The following is a 15,998-nucleotide window of genomic DNA, read 5'->3' on the forward strand; positions in this document are numbered from 1 at the left end:
TAAGAATAAATAATATAATAATGATCAGTAATATAGATGAATAAACTTTTATTGCTGCTGGTATTCTGAGTGAACAGTAAACACTGTTCCATACCGTAAACCATAAAACGTGATCATTACACTATTATATTTACAATAGTATGAGTTCAAATGACATCCAAATGCTTTAGTAATTTTCTACCAAAACATATTTTTTCAACATTCTACATTTCATCATTGTACATTCTTCATCGCACTCATCAAAAATTAAATAAAGTGTATGACACCAAAAATGTTTTGGTGAATTTATTACAAAGCTATGTAGCGGAAAGACAGTTCTCATATGTCATCACATTTGACAAATAATTAAGAGATTACACTTTATGCATTTACACAGTAGTATAGCATCATGAGGAACATTTCCATGGCCATGGTAAATGAAATGAAATTGAAAGTAATCATGGAATTTCCTCACACTTTACTATATGAATGCAGGCTGGAGTTGGGGTTTTAAGTTATTACAACATACAGTCCGTAGACAACTGAGCAATTACAAGATAGCCTACCACACTTTGGAAAGATTGTGACCATAAAAAAAAAAAATCCTCAACACATTGCATTACATTCTTTGATTAAATTGAACAAGGTAGCAAAGTAGCAGTTACAGTACAGTATAATAAACTTCTAAACTGATTAACTATATCAATCAATAACATTTTATTTATATAGCACTTTTCATATATGAAAATGCAGCTCAAAGTGCTGAAGGATTTGTCCCATATTAGAATCAGGCTGGTAAATACTGACTCTAGATCAGGGGTCACCAACTCCGGTCCTCGAGGGCACCTGTCCTGCAGGTTTTCCATCTCTCCCTGCTGTAACACACCTGCTAAAATGATCAGGATCGTTATCAGGCTTCTCAAGAGCTTTCTGATGAGCTGATCATTTTAACAGGTGTGTTACAGCAGGGAGAGATGGAAAACCCGCAGGACAGGTGCCCTCGAGGACCGTAGTTGATGACCCGTGCTCTAGATGGATGGCTTTCTATTAGCCAATATGTTAGCCATATGTTGATCAAACGGTCATTGCATGACACATTTATGGTCACCACACACAAAACAGCTAAATGTCTTTACACATAAGCACTGCTAGTCATATAACAATCAATAAGGAAAGAAAGAAAACTCTTTGCGTCTTGTGTATCACACGCACGTATACTTACACGCGCACACTAACAGGCATTCACATAAGTGCACGCATACAACTTTATCTAGTGAAATGGAATGTGGCTTTGAGGGATATCTGACAGGGGTAGGGATGTCTGCAGCCAGATGGCCTGGTTCTTGAAGTGATAAACCATAGATGGGGAAGATCAGAACCAGGTCTTTTGATTAGACTTATCTGTCAGGACAACACTATATATGTGAGGCTTGCAACTTCGACAGCGCCCTTTTCTCACTTCCCAGAAAGAAACCCAGATCTGACCTTGTCTGATTGCTGTATTTCAGAGATTGAAAGAAACAGAACAGCAAAATCAGTCAACTTGTGTGAGTCTTTATTACATTGGATGCCTTCTTGAAGGATTAAACGAACACGCATTAGAAAATAGTTGTTTTTAGTGAACTAATAATTGAGCTTGAATCGCAAGTGAGTGTTGATGAAATTTCCATCAGTGCTGTGCAATGAAAATATCCAAAATACAACATAAAAAGAAGACCTGCTAACACCTTCCCTCCCAACATACACAGACATATAGCGACAAGCACAACTGCACTCACACACAAAAAACACACACATAAACACAATTTAAACTGCAATTTAAATTGAAGATTTTTCTTCAACTTTCACAGTTTCTATTCCACTTTGTGCTTTTATTATATTTAAAGATGGATCTAATGGTCTCATTTTTGGAAAATATTTCAACATAGTACGGCTGTATGTCGTACTGCAACATACAGCCCTCTCTAAGCTGTGCGTGTGCACACTGCTCTCAGACATACTTGAGCTGACTTGATATTTGGGTGAGACACAGCCAGTGGCTTGTTGGCCATTGTCATGATAATTTGGAGGAATTGGATTTCATAAGCTTTGCTTCTGCCCTTTCATTTCAACTTGTGCATATATTTTTTTCTGCCCTTTGTAAGTCTCCCTACTGTAGTTGGATGAAATATTTTTTACTATTACTTCTACTAGAGCTATTACTATACTAGTGTGACTACTACTACTGCCGCGACTACAACTGCAAAACTTTGTTTGTGTGTGGGTGCGGGTGTGTGTGTGTGTGTGTATACCAGATGTTCAGTCAAGAAGGCAAAGTGCACTTCCAATGATTGACATCGGGCAGTCTCTCTTCCAGTGTCCGTTCTGCCCACACTTGTGACATGCATTTGGATTACGTCTTCTGTTCTGCATAGCGACTGCTCCATTCCAGAGAAATTCTGTCAACGCCTTAGACATCCTTAATTTGGTTTCCGCCTGCATTTGTTGACGCTTCCACTTTTGCTCGTTCAATTTCTTTTCATAATGTCGAGCATAACTGGAGATGGTTTTCAGGTTTTCTGCTTCCCAAACGCATTTTTCTTTGATCATTGCGGATAATTCTGGATTCATGTTGTCCAGGAAGTATTTCGTTACAATGTATTCATGTGTATTACCTTTATCCATCGCTCCCGGTGGATTTATTCCACTGTGAGCGTGTATCACCTCAGTGAGCCGATTCAAAAAGGTAAATGCGTCTTCATCAGGCTTCTGGATGCAATTTAAGATCATTTCAATGTCGCAAATGATTGGAAATGCTGTTTCGATGGTCTCTTGCAGCTTTAAAATGGAATCTCTGAATACTGCATTTTCATGATGCTGATAATTGGGGTGTGTCAGCTTCTGTGCCATGCGCTCATTGGTGAAAAAAGTTGACAGCTTGTGGAACTGGTTTTTACATGACTTCAACATCAATCGTCTCACTTCAAACATGGTCGGTCGGAGTACTTGGATGAATTGCAGGAGTTCCCTATTGAATAGTTTACTGCTTTTGTAGTATGTTTACAGCTTTTGAACAGCACTGCATGTGAAAATGTGACCAATTGTGAAGAAAGTTGGACACAACTTGAGACAGGTGCTGAAACATTTCACATTCCTAAACATAATACTGCATATACCGACACTATTTGCTGATAAAAAGTGAAGGATCTGTTCGATATTAGAGTCAGGCTGGTAAATATTAACTCCATATGGATGTTTTTATATTAGCCATTATGTTAAAGCGGAAGTCAACCCATTAGTCAATATGTTAGCCATATGTTGATCATACAGTAATTGCATTACATATTTATGCAATGGCATTACACAGTTATGGTCATCACACATCATCACACATGTTTACTGAATAATGTTTCAGGTTTGCATAATGGTGAAGAAATGTTTGACAGTATACATTTCTGTTATAAAATTCTAACAAAAAGTTCAGGGAGCACCCAGGATTGTCAGCGTGTCTTAAAAAGGATAAAGGAAAAATTAAACAATAGCTCCATGTAGTTTTCTACAGTAAATGAAAATTTCAAAATGACAGAAATGTTAAACTTTCACCTATCTTTGTTTTGATTTCCAGTTTTAAATTGATTTAGTATCGGCCAGCAGAGTTTTAAAAGAGGTCGATGCTGATATTCGTCAACAAGCCAAATATCGGTGCCGATAATCGGCCCGGCTGATTAGAATGTTAGTTAAATAATGTTTACAAGAACAAGGGGATGCTTTTGGAGTTAGGATGACCTGGTAAAGCAAAAAACACAGCTGGCAAGGACGAGATCTACAGACATCCAATCTTTGTTTAGACTTATTGTTGGGACAACGTTATAAATGTGAGGGTGGCATTTTAGACGGCGCCCTTTTCTGACGTCACCTTCCACGAGTGTGAGCGTTCGCGAGATAAGAAAAGCAGCCCAGCTCTGATTCTGTATGATTCTTGAACACCAGAAATTGTAAGAAACAGATGAGCAAATTCAATCAACTTGTGCAAGTTTTTACTTCCATTGAATGATCACGCATTGAGTAGATCGTTTGTAAGTTGATAATTGGGCTTATGTCCTAGTGACCCGCTAAAAAATCCAACAAAAGGCTTCTGCTCTTCTAGGAAAATTTTCTCCACAGTCAGGGCTCTCGTGTTCTTCCATACCAGGCTCCTCCACAAATGTTGTACCTTTATGGACATTGCTATGCTGGAACAGAAAAGGGAATAAATTGTTCACGCCAAGTTAACGTCAGGAGCACCTTACACATTGGCCATCTAACACCCAAGGCATTTGTGTTGAAAAGCAATTGCTCTAATTACCGTAATGCCCCAAGCAGCAAAGTGCAAACATACAGTACGTACTCTTGTGACACAGCAATGTTCCGCTTCAGCAAGTTGTCCCTTATAGATTTAAGGCAAATACTGGCTCTACTGTCAAACGCAGCGTGAAAGTACTTTGAATTGTCCAAAATATTTTGGGGACCCCTTGGTATCTAAGGGGTTTGGTCGTTTCAGCAACTGCCCCTGAGTTTACAGGTACTGTATATACATGGGTTTGATATTCTTTTTGTAGTTATTGATATGATTATATATTATTATATTATAATAATAATAGTAATAATATTATTATCAGTGAGCATAAGTGGTTCAGAGAATGGATGGTTGATGGATATTACAGATTTAAAAAAACAAAAAAAAATGAATCCTTTATCGACTTGCAAAGTTGTGGTAATGCAGTCTTCAGGTTCTAGAAACGCAAATAATTTCGACCAGTGTAGAGCGTGTCAAGCAGTCGGCAGCCCCCTGTCCTTTTACATCTACTTGCACCTTTGCCTGATACAATGAATTGGGCATCTCTTTGAAGTAGATTAAAGCATTCCCGTTTCACCAAAGGTATCAACAACAGTGCACTCAACCTAATGCAATATAAACATGAACATCTTCAATGAGGAACTTCATTAAGCCAGGGCAGGCTGACCTTAGGACACAATTGGTTTGAGGGAGCGGAATTTTACCTGCCATGAGTTTCAGCCTGCATCTGGTCAGTTGTATAGTTAGCTGTCTGCTGGTGGCAGTGACCAACCTGGTCACAATTGGCATTGTTTTGGTTCGTATACAGTAGTGATTAATTTAAAGAGTCGTTTTTAAAAAATCATGTAAGTATACAAACAAACAAACTTACAAACAGGCTATTCAGACAGTATTCAATTTCTTTAATTGTCTCCATGGGCCCTATTAAAGCTTTAGCCAAAAATCTCTGCCAAGCAAAACGTTTCCACACAAAAGTCTGTGTGACACAAAAAAACAACACAAAAAAATGAACAGATACTTAAAAACACTGACAAAAAATGTACAAAATATCTGCCAATATGCAAACTTGCCTGTGCTGAAGTGTTAGTATGTGTGATCCACTGTATTGCAAAGGTTTTTTTTGCCTTAATGTCCACTTTAAAAGTGACATCCATGCAGTTCAGACTTAAGTCCTCTTGGGGTCCCTCAAGATCAGAGAATTATTCTTTGACAGGTGGGTGCCAAACGTCTTTGGTGTCGATAAGACGTTGATGCTGATTTTGTGATCTTTGATCTATTGTCAAAGAAGGCATCTCCAGTTGAGAGGTGTCTCTACTTGTCGGGAATTGTGCTTCGGTGCTTACTAGGAGGCATAGTTCCAAGAGCCCCTTCTCCCCCCTTTTTGTACCACCCGGCAGTCTGGGGATCCCAGGGGGAATCATCTGTTCACAGTTGTATTGAGGAGAGCCTTTCATGCTAACGTTGGGGACAAAGGAGGTTTATGGTACTTGCGCTGATAGAAGCTCTGATCTATAGACCTTGTTATCCGAAAGCAGATCTTTGCTGTAACAGCAGGGGGTCAAGACAGGAATCCACGTCCAAACAAATATATCAATGATAATAACAAAGAAAGGGTTTTAAACTCACCAAGGTCACTACAGGCCGAAGCTGTGGCTTAGATGGCTTCGACTTCTTTACTTTTTTTTGCTCAGTGGTTGCAATCTGACTGCCTGCGGAGTGAATCTCAATGTTTTTCTAGTGAAGGAGGAGTCAATAACAGCAGAGTGTTTAATGGCCAGTAACTGGTTCTGACCAGCTCTGCATCATGACTACAATATGATCACAAAAACATGTAGTGTAGAGATGCGCTGCTTGAAATCATTTCCTCAGCTAATCTTTCCTTGGATTTTTTTGGTACCCTGTTGTTTTGTTATTTGTAAAGGCCTTTCAAAAATAATGATCCATGCAGTCTCACTTTGCAGGAACTTGTTCTTATTGATTTGACATACTGCAAGAGTCATAACCAGCAATTCTGTTACACAATGACATACATTTATCCCTGATTTCAATTGTTACCTTTATTAAAGGCATCCCTTAGCAAATCACCAGGCTGTAGAAAAAAATAGTGTAGCAATATGGTGAATTTGAGAAATCAATGGCTTTCTGACTGACTCTCCTTTCCACTCGTAAAAAAGTGTGTTGCTTATGAAATCCATGCAGTCCATCCATGTTTTAGAAAATTACCTTTTTATTTATTAAATTAACACATTTTGAACTCTTACCAAAAAAGCTCAAAGTTGAAGGCCTCTTTCAAATGAATTAAAAAGCTGACCTTAAATTATCCATCCAGCAAACAAAAATGCCTGATTTTAAAAATACAGTGGAAAAAAGATCACCATTTCACTGAAAAATGAAAATAAATATTTGCAAAATAATTGCCTGAGTATTTATTTTACCTGGTTAATGGGAATTCTGCTCCTTAACCTTTGCGCACATGTAGCACCTGCAAATCAGGGCTGCGAAGTCATTTTTATCTTTACGCAGGACTGTAAGCTGCCATCTTTTTAAGGAAAATCTTTTTTTTGTGTAAGCGTTCATATTACATTATAAATGCGACCTCGGTCCCTTTTCTCGTGTGAACATAATTGCGCCCCTAAAGTGACTCGCATACGTAAAAGATGAGTTGTTTACGGAAGTAAATGTGGTGCAGCGTGTCGGGGCATTTCAACAGTGGAGCGATTCGGTCAGAGGTAGAAATACAGTATTTGAGGGAAATGATGAGGCGAGGCTTTTTCGATAACATTTCATTGAGAGGTCATTAAAAATGACGTCACGTCATAACCGCGGGTAAAAAATGAGCCGATCGAGCCATGACTGAATTACTACTATCACCGTAAATGTCAACTTTATGCTTCATGTTTCAAGCGGGATTAAATTAAAGTCAAATATAAAGTCAATACTGTTACTCGAAACAACTGCAGAGTCGCTGTCGCAGTACTGAATCCTTCACCCGCGCGGAGCACATTTTGGACTCCTGATGTCAATGTCGCATCTATGCATCCTGGAGGTTCAGACTGCAGTCGCATTGCAAAAAAATCCGATAGCTATTCAATCTAGGACCACATATCAAAGGTTTTGACTTACTAAGAAGACATGATGTGCATTTTTGAGACAAATGATATGCACTTCAATCGGACACTTATGATTTATTTTCCCAATTAAGCCACGCAGAGCCGCAGCATAAGGATGAAAAAGCCGCATGCGGCTCCGGAGCCACGGGTTGCCGACCCGTGCTCTAGCCTATAGCTAAAATAAATGCTTGTGCAGAGGCTTTCTGTTACAAATTTCCCTGGAATTCTACTTTAAGTGAGGGGCTTCAGTGCAGTGAGAAATTCAATAAACCGTTTAACCTCAATTAATACTTCTGCAGAGACCTGGATTTTAAAAGAATCCTTATGGCGTGATGGAAAAAGGTTGCCAAACTGTTGGTAAACCTGCATGCAGGCTTCCCTGCTGGCAGAAAGCTTTTCATAAAACTACAGCTGCATTTTTATTATCGCATAGTCTCCTAAACTTATTGTTTACTTTTAAAAAGGAAAATGTCAAATAAATTGTTTATACTGCATACATATAAATCAGTTGGAATACAACACTTCAAAGTATACACAGACAAAATGTTATTATAGTCCAGTGTTATATCTGTTGTGCTTTGCTATCATTCGCTGATTGAAGTGTTTCCCTCAGAGGTAGCACAAAGGCTCCTAGGAGACTCATCTGTGATGTTGACAATAATGGGGTGTCTTGACTCCCTTTCTCGCTCATTCAAATACAAAGTACAAGCTGTGCTGATCACGTACGCAAAAGGGCAAATGGCTCATGCATGTGACACTCCTAACTCAAAAGTGATAGCTGAGCATGATGGCGATGAGCATGACTTCAATGGCTTTTGCTACTATCCTTTTTTTCCCCTTGTACCCCCTGAGAAATGCTTAACTTCTGCGAGTAAGTAGCATTAGTCCAGTCATATCTGTGGGTTACCCCAAATGCGGATGTGATGAGCCCATTATGGAGGCAAATTATAACGCTTTTTTCTATGACTCAAATAGACTCTAACAATACTGTATACTGTATACCGGTATATGAAACATGAATATATGCGTAGGTATTACAGTATTTCAAAGTATGTCGCACGATAGATAGATAGATAGATAGATAGATAGATAGATAGATAGATAGATAGATAGATAGATAGATAGATAGATAGATAGATAGATAGATAGATAGATCTCATGCTTCTTTCAGATTACTATTCACTGCGAGTACTTCCGGGTTAAGAACCAATAGCAGCAAGTTTACAACAGAGTCACGCGTACTGTGTTGCTGCGAAATTGTCGGACCTACTCCAGACTAGGTGAGTCTCCAACGCCGAATTTCTAAAGTTAGTGCCCAATTTGGCCACCTTTTCATTTACTCGTTTATAAAAACCTAGCAGTAAAACGTTCTCAATTGACTCGTTTTAAGTTACGAAGCTGCCACATGAACAATCACATTGGGAACAATTTGGGACCATATATCCGGACTGTTATGTTGTGTGAATATTTAATTTGAGAGCCTTTCAAATGCTTAGAGGAAATAATACCCAAATTAACATTTACATGCAAACGTTGCCGTCCAGCACAGACTGTCATCCGGTTTGTACTTTGCACTTAATGTCTTTTAGTCAGTGGTGTCACCACTTTGTCACCGATTTAAATGTAAATTATAGTACTGTACTATTAAGTACAGTTTACTATTGTATTAAGTAGTTATATTTATACGTACATAACCCCATAAACACCCTAGTACTGCGTGACCAAAATACAATTGGTACATAATTTAAATAAGCTCCATTCCGGTCAGTTCTGAATGACTCACTGACTGCGTCTACTAGGTGATATATTAACTTTAACAAATTGCGTGTACAGTAATTCATACGTGTATATGAACGCCCAATGCAGAGTGAACACTATTAAACTGGAGCACAATTACAATCAGCCTGATTTGGGTCGGTTCTGACTTATTGAATTGGGTATTGCAGTTCAAGTTTTGTCATGACTCAGTAGACGCAACCTAATTTGCTGTTACCTTATTGATAGTTGTTGACTTATTGTGTAATTTTAGCCTTACGGTACTGTACTATTGCGCTTTCCCGATGCCGTAAGTTCCATCCTTGGTTATATTGTCGTCATCGCACTTTTCAACAGGTACCATTATGTTGTGGCATCAAAGAAAAGCCAAAGAAAAATAAATGCTCACTTAGCTGAAGTTGCAAATTCAGGTTGAACCTCACATTGTAACACTTTAGAGTGATTTGCGGCTTCCACTGTATTGATTCATAGCTTTAACAGCTAAAGGCAATGCCTTTATGAACAAAACAGACCTGTTGTCAGTTGTCGTTCTATGCTCTTGTTTTCATACAGCAGCTGGAAGCAGTGAGCCATGGGCCGTTTAGATGGGAAAGTGATTGTGTTGTCAGCTGCTGCGCAGGGGATTGGACGTGCTGCTGCAATAGTAATGAGATTTAATAAGTATTTCCCACTGATATGTTCCACATTATCAGTGCAAAATGTTTATTTAATAGGCTGCTGTATGCCAGTCACCTCTGTTTCTAGAGCTTACTTGCATATTGCAACTGTATGCAAGCAACACATATTAATGTTTTCCCATTATGTGGCATATTGAGGAAACCATTTGGAGTGATGAAATGTATGTGCTACAGCAGTAGATTATTATTATTTTTTGTATAAATGGCTGAGCTTCAAAACAAAACTGCAAGTGGTATACATGTTTCTCAACATTACACCAAGCCATTATCATACAACAATAACAGTTTTAGTTTATGACATCTGTTTTATTGCTTGCATGGCAGTGCTGTTAGGATCATTCAAACTAAATATATGTGATCTTGTGATCCTGTAGATGTTGCAAGAAGCCTCTTCATGTCACAAGACAAGAGTTTGGAAATGTCCTTATTAAGATTGGTCAATTGTATTTTACCTAAAGCAATACCCTCGTGAAAGTGGGTGAAGTAGAGCATTGCAGTATTTCATGCAGTGTGAAGGATTTAACGAAGAGAGAATGCATCCAAATAGTCGTAGACCATTTGGTGTGAAATGCATATTATTAAGCATGGCTTGGTCGTGTTGGGGTCTGTTGAACATTTCAATTTAGTCTATGATACGAGAAGGTCCTCTGCTGTTAATGACACACTAACCACACCACCTGGTGGGAGCTAGAATCATTTTAAATTGAGGGATGAGGTATTAGGTTTACAAATTGGCATCATGTGACTAGGCAAGGGAAGTTTATTTGTATAGCACATTTCATGTACAAGACAATTCAAAGTGCTTTACATAAAACATAAAAAAGAAAACAAATATCATTAAGACATTGCAAAAATAATAAAATCATCAAAACTAATTAGATTAAAATGATTAAAAATATAGAATAGTAATGGAGTTTAATAAACACTCTGCCTTTATATTGTTTCCAAAGGTGGGTTGAGTTCAGTGACTCTCCTGTTCCCTGCAAAAACATGCATTCAAGTTAGAATTTGGGGATTTTAAACATTTTTCCTTTGTACAGCTTTTGTAACGGATTTGTCTTTTAAACTGACAGGCCTTTGCAAAGGAGGGGGCTCAAGTCACTGCAACTGATATAAATGAGGAGAAGCTCAAGGAACTGGATAGTATTCAAGGTAGAGACTGTCTAATATTGCCGCCTGCTGGCGAAGTACTGTATTGCAATGACAAGAGTACAGTACTGACAATCCATACTAGAGATTTATGAGATTTAAATACTGTTTATGATTTATATAACATCATTGCAATTACTGGGTTGCAAACACTTTTAAAAAGACGATTTGTCATTCTGCATTTTCTTTTCGCGAGCAGGGATTAGGACCAAGGTGGTGGACGTAACCAAGAAGGACCAAGTGGAGGCCCTGGCTAAAGAACATGACCACGTAGATGTCCTGTTCAATGTCGCAGGGTACTTTACCTTTTTCCAGAAACACTAACATTGTTGTGTAGTTTCCCAAAGGAAACTGCCAATCTTTCTCAAAAATGAATTTGAAGGATCAGTGCTATCACAAAATATATTTAATGATTGTAGAGTGAGGTGTTTTGTTTCTAATATTTTGCCCCTTGCCTTGCCAACATGTAATATGTTCTAAGTCTAAATGTAGTGCTTATATAAAAAAAACAAAAAACATAATGATGTGATTATATGAAGTCATTTTATCAAGTTATGCCATACCATTTTATTATTATTAGTTTTTAACATCAGATCTGACTAATGGTGAAGACTCACGCCATGTGTGGGGCTGTCACCAGGCCAAGTTGAAAATATGGCCATTAGTGTTTCAGGAAATAATCGTAAGGATAATCAGAATCCAAGAGTGAATGTCAGCCTTTGATAAAATGAAATTGCGCTGCATGTGTAATGCAGGTATGACAATGATAAGTGGCTCTTTTTCGGTTTGCTGACAATAAGAAATAACCTGCACATCAATACATTGTCTATGGTGCTTTTCGTCATAAAGGCTTGCTGGTGAGTTGGGGCCTATCCTAGCCCACTTGGGGTGAAAGGCGGGGTTAGCCCTGGACTGATCGCTAGTCAATCCCCAGCACACATGGACAATCAGCTATTCATACTCACATTCACATCTCTGGACATTTTGAGTCAGTTCAGATGCAATACTTTAAATAACAGTAGCCTAACTACAGGTTTACTTGTGCAGCCATCGTCTTGTTTTACGGTACTTATATATCCATCTCCCACTTTACTATGTATCGAAAATCCCTATGATTCAAGGTTTAACCTTCCCTTGACCTTTGCTAAATCTCCTTAACATAGGTCATACTCTGACATTAGCAGCTTGGTAAGATGTGTAACATGCAAGGACACAATTTGGACAGCTGTATAATTTTATAATGAATTTTAGTTATGTTGTATGATTCTATCTTTAATGGCTACAGCTTTGTCTCTCATACACCTAAATAACATTCATTCATTCATTATCTATACCCCTAATCCTCACAAGGGTCGCGGGGAGTTCTGGAGCAGTCTTCGGGCAGTAGGCGGGGGACCCCCTTAATAGGTTGCCAGCCAATCGCAGGGCACACAGAGACAAACAAACATCCGCACTCACAATCACACCTAGGCGCAATTTAGAGTGTCCACTTAACCTACCAAGAATGTTTTTGGAATGTGTGAGGAAACCGGAGTACCCGGAGAAAACCCACGCAGACACGGGGAGAACATGCAAACGCCACACAGGGAGGCCAGGGCCTGGATCGAACACACGACCTCTGAACTGTGAGGCGGACGTGCTAACCAGTCGACCACCGCCCCACCTAAATAACAGTATAGACATTATTATTATTATTATTAAGGTCACAGATGGTGTAGTGGTACACACGCCTGAGTTGTGTGCAGGCAGCGTGGGATCGGTTCCCGCTCAGTGACGGTACCTGTGTGTGTCCTCTGCAACTGGCTGGCGACCAGTTCAGGGTGTAGTCTGCCTTTCGCCCATTACAGGATAAGCGGTTTGGAAGATGACACATTATTATTATTATTATTATTAACGTTTGTGTAATCATAATAGGTTTGTGCACCATGGCTCTATCTTGGACTGTGAAGAGGCCAACTGGGATTTTACCATGGATGTGAATGTCCGGAGCATGTACCTTATGTGCAGAGCTTTCCTGCCAAAGGTGACCTTTGCCCTCTTCACTAAATGCCTAATCCACTTGATCCTGTTCCATTGCAGCTGTAAATTGACTGACATATGCTTATTTATTTTGTTGTCACCTTTTGTACACTGAGATAAGCTGTTTTACTCTGAGCCTGTGTCATGATGGGCAGTAACTGCTCAATGACTAATCCGCGTTAATAGACCAAACTGAAATTGGAAATCTATTTTTGATAGCAAATAAAATGTACCTACTAATACTTTTTATTTCCATTATTCCATATTATTATATGTGTTAATTCCATCGTGCAAATACATTTTGTCTTAGCAGATGTTGGCAAGAAAGTCTGGAAACATCATAAACATGGCTTCCGTTGCATCAAGCATAAAAGGTGAAGCAGCCTTTTGATCCACTTGTGTAACAAATGCTTATTTAAAGAGACATTAGGGCACTGTTGTATGACCATGTTAATCCTCTTATGCCAGATAACAGCTTTGCGGGCGCGCGTGTGACATATGTTTCCTTGACACAGGTGTGGTGAACCGGTGTGCATATAGCACGTCCAAGGCGGCTGTGATTGGCCTCACCAAATCCATAGCTGCCGATTTCATTGAGCAAGGCGTTCGCTGTAATTGTGTTTGTCCTGGTAAGTCATGAACATTAAGTAAATAACACAAAACATGTCACTGTGTCCTGTGAGTGTGAGAGAGTAACACCATTCAAATGGTAGATGCAGTGTATATCAGAAGACGGAGTAGTATTTTTTATTTTTATTTTGGTATTTGGTTTTTAAATTGCCAAGGCTGCAATATGGGATTTAAAAACAATAATAATTTATTTTGTTCAGTCGGTTTATTTGATTTAGGTATATTCTATTTATGTAGTGTCTCGATAATTTTGGTGCTTAAGAAATGTAGTCATATCATTGTTTCAAGATACATGAAAGTAATTGTTTGCATTTTATATTAATTCATGGTTCATAACATTTTATTTTAGTGTGGGCCAAACCTATAAGGCTTTTATATAAGAATTTATGTGTATTACATCCAATATTGTTTCTAGTAATACAGATTAAATTATTGTGTTTCTTAAAAAAAAACAAGAAGAGGACCTTGAAAAAATAATCTCATTAAATTACAATCGCAATATTGAGGGGAGAAAAAAATCACGATTAGATTAGATCACAATCGTTTATGCAAACAACATTAATCAGGAAGAAAATGTGCTTTTTGAAGCTCTGTGAGCTAAATCTTTCCTCAGGTACTGTTGACACTCCATCACTGAGGGGTAGAATCCAAGCTCAACCTGACCCAGAAAAGGTACTGGTCACTTTATTTATTGTTTGTTGTAGTTATGATAATGTTCTGATGTGGATACATGCTACTGCGCAACCCCTTTCAACAGGCTTATAAGGATTTCATGGCAAGGCAGAAAACGGGCAGGATGTGCACAGCCGAAGAGGTGGCATACTTGTGTGTCTACCTGGCCTCAGATGAGGTGAGTATGCCTTGGATATTTGCAGTCTTGGGAGTTGACTTGACACCATTTTGTAACTGAACGCAGTTCAGGGCCACTTTGAAAAGCTCTATCGCCATCACATTGATTCAACGCCACAACTACATACAATTTACGATATTCACGGCAAATTTCTTAAAACACGCTCTGTTCTTGGTAAACCACGCAGCGGAAGGCCTGCTACTACCCACAGTCATGAAAACACCAAAACCTTAGCACAGGCGTTCACGCAAATCCAGGGAATATTGCACTGGAACTCTGTATGCACAAAAACTTGATTCATCAGATGCTTCCAAGTGTGATAAATTTACCCATACCAACTTCAGGTAGATGAGCGTTAGAATGTTATGGTTGTTTTGAGCCTCATAATATTCTGCTTGAAACCTTTTAACAACCTGAAGTTGGTATAGGCTAAAGCTTTTTTGCTCTCCAAAGCGGCCTTCCAGATAGGCTTTCTTTGGCTTTGCGTGAACACCTGCTCTTGGATTTGGGCATTTTCATCATTTTGATAATAGGAGGACTTCCGCTATGTGGTTTGTCGAGATCACTTTCTGTTTTGAGAAACTTGCCAAAGATGGCATAAATTCTACTACAAAATCAGGGTAATGGCCATAAAGCTTCTCAAAGTGGCACTGAACTGCATTCAGTGATAGAAAGATTTCTTGCCTGGTGCCAATTTTATTTGTATTTGTTTATTTTATTACTACAGATCCAAAAACAGATGCAAAAAACCCAAAACAAAAATCACAAGTGAACGCACCGGAGAGGGACTGCCTTGTGCAGTTCTTTGCAAACATCACTTTGTGAGCTTCTCTAAATCTTGATAGTGAGCTAAATCCAAACAGAAAGTCCCCCCCCCCCCAAAAAAAAAAGAATAAAATAAAAGAATCAAAAGCAAAGTAAGCCAACATCGAGCTAGCAAGAAAGAAACAATCCTTAAAGCGGCTTTGGTGAATGTTACACAGTACACTAAGTTACATTTAAAGCATTTTTGGGGCACACCTTCTATTAAGTATACCCTATATATACCCGCTATATATAGTATAGTATTGTTAGTGCAATTCATTAAATTATGCAGATGTACCTAATGTGTCTGGTGTGTGTGTGTGTGCGCTTCTCCACAGTCGGCCTATGTGACTGGCACAGAGCAAATCATCGATGGAGGTTGGAGGCTTTGAAGAGCATTAATCAAGCTTGTCCTATTACAGTAGTTATAGGTGCCACTATAAGATTGGTGGATTCATTATGTAAACACTTTTTGATTATATTGATGTTTACAGAGAGGAAGTCTTTGTGCCTTGTCAAATAACAGATAAAGAAACCAAATATGACATAGATTGATGAATTTTCTTTCCTTCTTCCAATCTTTACTTTCATCTTGTAATGTGTTTATATGTTCACTCAATCAATTTGAAGACAAAACGAGCACACAGTAAATTGTAGGAATAGGTAATTAATTGGGGTTTATGCACTGG

The 15,998-nt window shown here is 38.6% G+C and overlaps 1 protein-coding gene across 5 annotated transcripts; it reads left to right on the top strand.

Moving 5' to 3' along the window:
- The first annotated feature begins 7,002 nt into the window (after positions 1-7,002).
- Positions 7,003-15,858, top strand: bdh2 (3-hydroxybutyrate dehydrogenase, type 2). Of its 5 annotated transcripts, none has more exons than XM_086032774.1 (10): positions 7,003-7,023; positions 9,733-9,823; positions 10,931-11,009; positions 11,206-11,302; positions 12,921-13,029; positions 13,339-13,399; positions 13,541-13,654; positions 14,269-14,327; positions 14,413-14,505; positions 15,648-15,858. In XM_086032774.1, the coding sequence occupies exons 2-10, from the start codon at positions 9,752-9,754 to the stop codon at positions 15,699-15,701; spliced, it is 738 nt and encodes a 245-aa protein (XP_085888900.1). In that variant the 5' UTR covers positions 7,003-7,023; positions 9,733-9,751; the 3' UTR covers positions 15,702-15,858. The 5 variants fall into 5 exon arrangements, with proteins under 5 accessions (XP_085888900.1, XP_085888899.1, XP_085888897.1 ...); XM_086032773.1 differs by lacking the exon at positions 7,003-7,023 and adding an exon at positions 8,161-8,275; XM_086032771.1 differs by lacking the exon at positions 7,003-7,023 and adding an exon at positions 8,602-8,684.
- The last annotated feature ends 140 nt before the right edge of the window (positions 15,859-15,998 follow it).

This window comes from Filicampus tigris, chromosome 6, assembly GCF_054856515.1.
Source record: "Filicampus tigris isolate MCC_2025a chromosome 6, RoL_Ftig_1.0, whole genome shotgun sequence".
Classification (NCBI taxonomy): domain Eukaryota; kingdom Metazoa; phylum Chordata; class Actinopteri; order Syngnathiformes; family Syngnathidae; genus Filicampus; species Filicampus tigris.